The 9,991-nt window shown below is 55.8% G+C and overlaps 1 protein-coding gene across 1 annotated transcript in view; it reads left to right on the forward strand.

Moving 5' to 3' along the window:
- PYGO1 (pygopus family PHD finger 1) overlaps positions 1-8,765 on the forward strand; it is a 10,041-nt gene extending 1,276 nt beyond the window's left edge. The window contains exons 4-5 of the mRNA XM_044438540.1: positions 1,640-1,725; positions 2,207-8,765. Coding sequence (XP_044294475.1) covers positions 1,640-1,725; positions 2,207-3,349 — 1,229 coding nt within the window. The 3' untranslated portion in view covers positions 3,350-8,765. The remainder of the gene's footprint in view (positions 1-1,639; positions 1,726-2,206) is intronic.
- The last annotated feature ends 1,226 nt before the right edge of the window (positions 8,766-9,991 follow it).

Raw genomic sequence — 9,991 nt, forward strand, 5'->3', positions numbered from 1 at the left:
CTGTGCTCGGCGAGGCCGGGGGCGTCCGCGGGCCTGCGGGGAGCGGCCCGCCTGCCCGGTGTGGCCCGGCGAGGCGCCGCGCCCTGTCAGCGCAGCGCGGCCGGCGCGAAGGCGCGTCCCCGCCGGGGGCCCTGGCGCCGGGGACGGCCCCTGGCGGAGGCAGGCCGGGCCGCGGAGCGCGGCGCTGGAGCCACGTGCAGGAGGAGCGGCTCTCCAGCCCTGGCGCGGCGGAGGGGACGGGGCCACCGCCTGTGGGCGCAGGGCCCGGCCCGGAGAGCGGGACGGCCGGTGGGAGCAGTGATCCCGAAGCTGTCCTAGGGCCAAGCCGCTCAGCAGACGCCCCCTCCAAGCTGGATCTCCACGGCGCTCGAGGGTCTATTGGTCACTCTGCACATGTTCGCAGATTCTTTGCTGCCCTTCACTGGCCAGAGGGACTGGGATTGAGGCTGAATGTAAATGACAACCTATCCTCTGGTTGACCACCAAAGACAGTGGGGATGGTGGCATGATTTAATAATTGTATATGCCATTTGCCCAAACTGAAATGTGCCTGATACCTTATCAGAAAAACATACCATGAATCCATAATGGGTGCTGGGAATGGTGGTTGAAGCCAGATAGCTTATTTGATGGTGTGTCAGCCACCTCCCCCAAAGGAACCCACCAGTGGCAATCCTTGGCCCGTTATAAAGGTTTGGCAGATTCCATGCCTGAAAGGGCCTGCACTAAGCAGGCCATGAACAAACAGGCTGATCCATTTCCATTGTGTTCCAGATTGGTGTGTTTTGCCTGCACTGGCTTGCTCAGAACTCTACTGTATACTGCCCCTTTTGCTGACTGAGCCAACAAATGTTGCTTTTGTGTGAAAGTAACCTTTGACAGATTCAGTCGCCATCTTCTAAATGGCACAGAAATTCAAGCTTTCTTAATCTTCATTGGTGCAGGCCTGGACAGCTTAAATATTCCTGCGAACTGAAAGATGATCTGTGGCAACCCCAAAGCAGGAGGTCTTTGTGTTGTCTCCCTTTGGCAGCTGTTTTGCTGGTCTCTGGGTTAGAACAGGCCTCTTATTTAGGCTGTTGTGGTGGGTGTAAACTTAGTCAAATCCTGTGGAGCTTCCCTCCCCGTTGGTGTGCCTAGGATTGCAGTGTGAAGGAGTGCGGGAGCTGCCAGGTGCCGATTCAGACCCTGCCGGGCCCATCTAGCATGTCCTGTCATTGCTCGGTGGCAGCCCTGGGCAGCTTCAAGCAGGGTTCTTCCAAGTGATGCCGGGCACTGACCCAGGGCCTTCTGCAAGCCAAGAAGGTCCCTGCCATGGAACAGCTTCCGCTCTTCTGCAGGCTGCAAAACCCGCTTGAGAAGGAGAACCTCACACACGAAGGAAAGCCGTCCCCCAGCATTTGCACAGCTTAGCACATGGGGCTTTGTTGCTGCATGAGCATGTGCTTGGCCATAGCCTGTGGGGGAAAGAGGGTACGTAGCTGCCTGAGCACAAAACAGCTTGGGTAACCAGCTGCAAGATCTCGGAGATTCCAAAACAGGAGCAGTTGCAGAGCTGGCTTTTTTTTGCACAGCGTGCCTGCAAGGCCCCGTCTCTTGTGGAATTAAATACACAGCTGTATATTTTGGCATCTTCTAGGTGGTGATGCTGGATTGGACGGATTAGGAGGCCCAGGAGTACAACTTGGAAGCCCAGATAAGAAAAAGCGCAAGTCAAACGCACAAGTAAGTGGCTTCGCGTTTCTCCTGGCACATAGTGCAGCCGGGGGCCTCTTTCCCCCGTTGTGCACCAGCCTCCTCAGGAGCCCTCTTGGTGGTACCACCCTGAGCAAAAAGGTGCACCAAGATAAGGCATAAGGGCAACTTGGTAAAGTACCCTAAGCTATTTATTGGCAGGAGCCGGGAAGTGCCCACATCGTTTCCCTCACAGTTGGAGGCCCCGACTGCTGCTAGAGGCAGTTGGTCTGAGGGGTCATGGGTGGGAGGGTGTGGCTACTGTGGGGGGTTTGTGCGGGGGATAGTGGCAGGAGGGGGTTCACGGTGAAGGACGAAAAGGCTCATGGGAGTCTGAAATCAACTGTCCCACCTTTTCAAGAGGCTCTCCTGCCTTACCCACGGAAAGTGACTAAGAGAAATACTGGTTTTCATGTGTTGCTGCTTCTGCTGAGCTGAACGTAATGCTGATTTCTGCTTCTGCTGTGTCCAGGGGTCTACCTTTCCTCCACCATCTGAATATGCTCCTCCGCCGAATCCAAGCTCTGATCACCTCATAGCTGCAAATCCCTTTGACGACAACTACAACACCATTTCTTACAAGCCGCTGCCATCGGGAAATCCTTACTTTGCTAATCCCACCTACCCTGGCTTTGGTGGCTACAACACGTTCAGAATGCCTCCCCATATGCTTCCTAGGATGGCCTCACCATATGGTGCAACTTACCCGCTCAGAAACCAGCCTCATCCGTTTCCGCAGAATCCGGTGGGGATGGTCTTCAATCGGCCTCAGGCCATTAACTTTGGGCCACATGACAATGCCAGTTTTGGAAACCAGCCACCCTATAACCCCAACGTGAATCAAAACATCAACATACCCAGCCAGCATTTCAGGCCAAATCCTGGAGAGAACTTTGGCCACATGCCTTCCCAGAACACGACTCCGGTGTCCCACCATGACATGCCCTTGCATTTTGGACCGGGCAACAATCCCAACTTTAATAATTCCCAAATGGAATCGAACCATTCTTACGGTGCCCTGCCAAACAGTTATGGCCAGACAAAGCCTTCTCAAAAGCCGGGTGCAAACAAGCACGGCAACGCCCCTCCGCCGGCACCACCGCAGCAGCAGCAGCAGCAGCAGCAGCACCCGCATGGAACAGAAGACGTCGTGAGCTCAGGAAATACCGACGTGAAAGCTGTGAGTCGAAATATCTCAGCCAACCAGGAGAGCATCCCTCCGAAAAATGCCGAAAATCTAAACAGCCATCACGCCAACGGGACCCAGAACAAGCCCTGCCTGCCGCGAGGGGCCGCCGAGGGAGGCGGCTCTGAGAAAGGCAGCAAAGTCCCCCTGCACCCCGGCCCGCACGGCCACACCCCCGCCGAGCCCGTCTACCCCTGCGGGATCTGCACGCACGAGGTGAATGACGACCAGGACGCCATCTTGTGTGAGGCCTCTTGTCAGAAGTGGTTTCACCGGATCTGCACGGGCATGACCGAGTCGGCGTACGGGCTGCTCACGGCAGAGGCCTCCGCAGTGTGGGGCTGTGACACTTGCATGGCGGACAAAGGCGTCCAGCTGATGCGCACCAGGGAGACTGCCGGGCCGCCAGCGCTGAATGCTGATGCGTGAGACCCTCCGCTAGCCCAGCCTTTCTGGGATGCTTCCGCGGCACTCCTCCAGGAGCTCTGTTTTGCTTTGGGATTTTTTTTTTTGGGGGGGGGTCCTTTATCTTATCTCTGTTCATTGGTCTGTGTCTTCTTTGTTTTCTGCCCAAAGTGCACTCAGCTTTGATCAGACGAACTGCTAGGCAATGCTTGATTGGAAGCGGATTGTGCATCTGGTTTTGCACACATGGCAAGTGACGGTGTCCCTGGCGAGCTGCCGGTGTGAGCAGAAGCCGTCTGGGCTGTTCGGCCTGATTGTGGCATGCTTTGCAAGAGCGGAATAGTGGCTGGAATTCAGAATCCCCGCAGCTTTCTTGTTGGGAGTGACTACTGTCCTCTCTTTGGAGCTTTCCTTAAGTTCTAAAGGTAAAGGATATGATGCAGGGAGAAAAACTGAGCAATACTTCAGAGACAAACATCAACAATGTCTGTCTGTACACTAGCTGAAACTATCATGTACAACTCGGGTTTGAGTTTATTTCAAACCATCCGTATTTCTACAGTGTCTCTTTCAGAAAACATGAGTCGGCTGTGTAGGATTCTCATAAGAAACATGCCAATTTTTAGCAACTTCTGCAGACATGCCCAGCAGGCGTTTCTGGTGTGGTCTTTAGCAGCCCGTTTCCAAAGGCATTTGCCCAGTAGGAAGGTTCGTAGGGTCCAGGGGCCGAGCAAACATGCTGAGATGAGTTGCCTGAAGCCCAAAGCCATCTTTTTCTCACCCCTCTTTTTCTCGGGGGCAGAATTCAGATTCTCCTGATATGTTCCCACCCAAGCTGGGCAGCTCCCCTGCAGCCACGATGCGGCCCCCTCTCCACTGCGGTGCCGACTGGGCGGTTTGGGCTCTTCGACTCCCTCTTTGCCCACGAGGGCAGTCTGAGAGGATTTCGCACGCGTGGTTCCACTGAGTCCGTGGGAGCCCACAGGGCACGCCTGTTCTCTCCTGGGGGGGCACAGGGTCGAGTGGCGAGGCCCTGGTGCAGGTGGCCCCACTCCAGGGCCCACTCCACTGGGCCCACTGAGGCATGCAGACTCCCCCACCCCGACTGTGAATGTTGCTTTGCTTGCTCTGCTGTCCCTCGCTTCCGTTTCTGCAACATCCCCGGTGGCTGCCGCTGGAAGAGCCCAGGCAGCTTCAGCCCACCCCAGCTCATGGGTCGCCAGTCCTGCCGCTGCTCCCAGCTGGGCTGCTTCTGCTGCCTCCGTTCTGCCCCAGGCTGTGTTTATGACCATGGCTTGACCCTGGGGGCATTTGGTGGGGAAGGGCCACTCCCTGCGGGTTTCTCCTCACACACTGTAGCTGTTGGGGTGTTGTGCCCAGACAGGATGCTGTGTGGCGAGTGTGGCCATGGGGGTCCTGTCCTGGTGCCGGGCACTGGCCAGAAGTGACCTTCCGCTAGAATCTTCCCCCAGGACTGGCCCCTTGCCCTTTGGGGAAATCCCACCTTGCTTCAGTGATTGTGGTTTCGTTGAGTTTACAGGGCTGCCACAGGCATGCAAAGATCTTGGGAGTCCCAAGCAATGCCAGAGGAATGTGGAAAAGTGGCCACTGCATGTGGTACAGACGGGGGGGATCCTGATCCTACGAGTTTTGGCCACGTTCTTTGTCTGGGAAGAGCAGAACCCCCACGGCCCACTGGGAGCCCATGGGGCTCGGCGAGTTCTACGCAGACTAACCTGGGTCTTCCTCCATACTGCTGCTCCTTCATCTTTGGATATTAGAAGTTAACGTAGTAGCCTATGCAGGAAAAAAATCGTTGCCATTGCAGGGAAGCAAGGAAAGAGTCATTTCCCAATGGGGCATCTCACATTTCTGCGCTGTTAACTTCTTGCTCTTCCGTGCCCCACGGGGTACAGTGTGGGGCTTGTGGCCAAGATTTTGCCCTCCTCAGTGTGAGGCCTTCCTGCCAGCCTGCCATTCAGACATGGGCTGCTGCTCTCGGGGAGAGCTGGGTGCGGGGGCGTGTGACTGCCATTATGGCAAGATGGAATCCTTTTAAGCGTCTCCCGTGCGAGAGCAAACTTGTGATGCCTTGCTTGTCTCAAACCGTAAGAACGGTTTGCTCTCTCCAAGGGCGTGTGCCTGGGTACAGCGAGAACGCTGTACATGCTGCAAGTGGAGTGTCGCAGCCGCCCCCGTTGGTGCCCCCCCTGGGAGCCTCCGAGGGGCGCCCTCGGCACTGTGCGCAGGTCGTCCTTCAGCCTTTGCGCCTCAGGAGGCACCCGTGCGAGCGAGAGTGGCACGCGGCAAACATCACGCCTGTGCTGCAGAGCGGGGATGCCCCTGTGGGGCTGTGCCGTGTTGCTCTCCCAGGCAATGTGGAAAGAGCCACACCGTTGGGAAAGCGTTCAGAACGCCGGGTGCTTTGTGGCTGGAGATGCATGCGGCTTTGAGGTGGTTCTCGTGGCTTTTTCCGCTAGTCTCGGGGCAAGCGGAAAATGGCTTTGGTGCGGTCACGACTCCAGTGCATTCGGTAGGACCACGTGCTGCTCTGGCCAGCCTCTTGGCTGGGTTCTTCAGGGTGACACGTGCCAGTTGGGGGTCGGAGTGCTTATTCGGCAGCAAGATGAGAACGGCTGCAGCAGACGCGTTTTCGGAAGGAGCTTGGCAAGGCTGCATTCGCCGCATCCCCCTGTCCAGGCGCCCTGCGTGACTGAATGGAGTCCAGGGAGACGATGCACCATCCGGCCAGCCCCTCTTCTGAGCTGGTGGGTGAGGGGAAGTGGCCTCGCGCACTTTCGCCCGAGACTTTTCCCTCGCCCCAGCTGGAGAAAGCGAGGCTGCCGTGAGGCCCTCCTGCCTCCTTCCACCTGGCGTGGCCTCGTGCCCGCTGGGGAGCAGCGCTTTGGCGCCTGGGCAGAAGAGTGGCCGCCGAGGCAGATGCTCGTAGCGCCTTCTGGCTTGGGCTTTCCTAATGGCCCTTCCCCTTTCTCATGCCTGGCAATCATTTCGAAGCAGTGGGAGAAAAGCAGAGCATCTCTTAACCCGAAAATCTGCATGAGTGTGGCTGAGCCAGATGAAGTGAAGTGTAGAACTTCTGACAACAGAAGGCGATCACCAGTAAAACTCTTGTGGCGACTGGCCGTTCCGGTAAGGCCAGTGTCCACAAGTCCAGGAGTGGTGGTGGTCTACCTGTCTGGATCCCAGCCCTTTCCTTTGGAGGTGACTGAATGGAGCTTGGCAGATGGCTTTGGGTGCAATAGCCCCAATTCTGGTGGAAGGCAAATCCAGGCAGACGCGGTGCAGTTGAACATGGCACCTGGGAGACTCGGGTTCTCTACAGCACGGTTTGTCCCAGTTCCCTGTTCTGAGATTTGTGACGTTCCTAAAATCAAGTGATAGCAGGTTCCCATTTGCCTCTCATTCCCTCATCCCAGTTTCACCGCTGGGGCCTGGGGGAAGCTTTTAAACTGTTGTTGAAATCCCAGTCAAACTACGCCTTGGCATCTTCAGCTCCGCAGGCTCTTCCAGGGCAAAAGCCATCCCTGCGGCAGCCGTGGGGTTCCTTCCGTGCAGGGTCTGCCTCACTCGGCTGCCCTGGCAGTGGCGGAGGGGAGGGTGTCCCCGCTGTGCCGTGGGGCTGCTTCACTGGTCAGCGAGGAGTGCATGGCAGGCGGCACAGAGGGCGTGCAGCTGTTCTCGTTCCTTACGCAAAGGCGCAGAACTTGATGAAAGGCAGAGCTGGGCGTGCCGCCTGCAGAGAGGCTCTGCCCACGGGCCCCCAGCCAGCCAGCCTTGGCAGTCCAACCACAGCGTGACCCCAGAGGCAATTGGGAAGCGCTCGCACCGGTGCCCTGCAATCCAAGGGAAAGCAGGAGCTCTCCGGGCCCACAGGAGACGGCACACTGGGCACCAAGAAGAGGGGCCCGCAGGTCCATTCCCTGAGTCATGGCAAGGCGATGGGGGGACCTCGCCTTGCAGCCCCCCGCCGTGGGGCTCATCCCATCCCAAGGCAGGCGGTGGATGTGGCGCTGTCCGAGGGGCGGGCACACACCTCAGAGGAGCGGGCTCAGCTTCCGTTCGGCTACCTCAGCCAGCATGCATTGGCCCCTACGGTCGTTGGGCAGGTCTGGGCTTGCACATCTGTGTTGGAAAAGACTGTTCCAGAAATCTGCTTCATCTCTGATACTTAGCGGCCTTCGGCCCTCTTCTGGGACTGTCCAGCTTGGCCCGTGAGCCCACTGGGGCCTGCTTGGTGCAGGCGCCCGCCTTCCTTTTCCAGAGGAGGCATGCTTGCGGAGTGGAGGCTCGCGCATGCTGCTCCAGCACACCCGTGCTGTGGCGCCGAGCAGGGACCTGGGCACTGCACAGAGCGGGATCATGTCTGAGCCAGCCGCTCGTCTCTTTTGCATGAGAAACGACTGAACGCTCCCTAACCTCTGTAAGAGTCACCGTCCCTGGGATCACCATAGTGGCTCTCCCTGTACCCTTCTGAAATGAAAAAGGTCAGGAATTTGCCAGCTGTGCTAAATGGTGCCGGGTCCCACCCCTCGGGGGCAGCATTTGTCCTTTCCTCTGTGGTCTTCATTGCAGGCCTGTTGAAGCGTCCCTGCTGCATCTTGCTGGCCCTCATTTGCCGAATGTGATCAGTGCTGGCCGTGGAGCATCTGGGTCCCTAAGGGGCCCCCGTGGAGGAGTCCTCCGCATGCTCAGGGGGCTCTGAACTCCCAGCCCAGCAAGGAAGGGGCTCCGCCTGCTGCCTCAGATGCCTGAGAGGGATGCCCTGGGGGCACTCAGTCCTCAGGAGGCCCAGTGGCACTCCAGGCCCACCGCTGGCACCCCCTCCACCACCAGGCCCAGGCTAGAAGCAAACTTGGACTAGGCCTCCGTCTCTCTTTCCACCTGCCCTCTGTGATCAGGAGAGCAGGATCAAGTTTAGCCATGCAGGTAAAAATCTTAAAATCTTCCTTGACAGAGCAGCTTAAGGACTCGCAGGATCCTATTTCATACATGCTAATTATGGGAAAGTATTCTTTCTGAAATAGATCTGTATTTCTGGTTTTGAGGCTTTGCTTTTTTATTATACAAAACCAATGGTCCTGAAATACGATGCTTTTTCCCATTTTAGTTCATTTTACTACTACTTGTTTAGAATGCTTGTACCTCTCTCTCAATTTAGATATAAATGGAACCTTGCTTGCTAGTAAAAAGTGTGTGTGTAGCCTTTTATACCTAGTTGGCCATGTGTCCTTTCTGTTGTATGTGACTTAATGACTGTTTCATATTAAAACTAGTCTTTCCTTCTGTACTGCTTACATATACCTGTTTTTGGGATATCAGTTCAGTACTTTTATAAAATCTCAAATGTGTTCCACATTGGTGACATTTATTTTTGCAACAACTTTAAAATAAATAAATTAGGCATGTCTGAAATAACACATGCATTAGTACTGTGGTGTGTGACAAAGTTGATGTATGTAATTCAAATTGGAAACAAGCTCCCAGACTTTGTCCATTATTATTCCCTTAGTAAGAATTTAAATTACTATGTAATACAAATGATTTCATATCATGGTGTGTGTTAAGCTACTCTATGAAGTATAGGAAATGTGTTTATGTCAATGAATAGCTAGCTGGTCTAATACTACAAGCCGAGTTCTAGCAGAGAATAGCAAAAGATTCACTTGCTGTAATGTCTTTTGGCATATACAGGATTTGTCTCCAGTGTAAGTGGTTGGTTAAATGTTTCAATGTCCGACGCTGAAAAAGGGGTGCCCTTTTGATCATTTTTACCAAATGACAATCCTATGTTTGTTTAAAGATGTAAGAATTCCTCTTCATCTAAACAAGCGTGAGGGCAGAGAAACAGAATTTTCATCCATTATTGACATTTTTAGTATTTCAGTTTTTTAAAAAACATGGAAGCCAGAAAAAATTAAGTGCTTGCAAAATGAATATAATAAAGTCTTGTTGAGGTAACAAAGGAAAACTGAATGTGTTCTGTTGCATGAAATGTGTGTCATCTCTGCATAATTTTGTGAGGAAGTTTTGTTGCGAGAACCGCGATGAGGCTGCCTTTGGGCATAACCTCTTAAGTGGTGATTTCTTACGAGTCTGGGGGCTCCGGAGCGTGATGGGGTGGCAAAAGCAGGAGCACCCAAGCTGGATCAGCGGCGCTTTCGAGCCGTGCTGCTCTGCAGAGCGCCCTTGCCAGCCAGCGCTGCGACGCCAGGCCTGGCCTGCCTGCCCGCCCGGGAAAAAGCCCCGCTGGCGCCAGCACGACCTGTGCCGAGGCAGCACGTGCGGGATTCGGGCGATCGGCTGGCTTTCCAGGACGGGTGCAGCCCCTGTGCCCGGCCGGTCCCTGTTCTCCGCTGGCTGACCCCGCAGAGTTGTCGTGAGGGCCGACCGGAGAGGAGGGCCGTGTAAGAGCAGGACCATAACCGACCATCCAGCAGGGCTCCGCCACCGCAAGCCGGAAGGTCCCTCTCGGCGCCGCGGCCGGACAGGCGACTACGAGCCCCGAAAGGCCGTGCGCGCAGCGGGCCGCGCAGCGCGCTACGCTGGCCCCGCCCCCTTGCCGGAAGTAGCTGGCGAAGTTCCTGGAAACCGTAGCCTAGAAGCTGCGGCGCAGCCGGCCGGTCCTGGCAACGCGTGGGGCCCTCG

This window comes from Varanus komodoensis, unplaced genomic scaffold (genome assembly GCF_004798865.1).
Source record: "Varanus komodoensis strain SLA01 unplaced genomic scaffold, ASM479886v1 scaffold33, whole genome shotgun sequence".
In the NCBI taxonomy this organism is placed as follows: domain Eukaryota; kingdom Metazoa; phylum Chordata; class Lepidosauria; order Squamata; family Varanidae; genus Varanus; species Varanus komodoensis.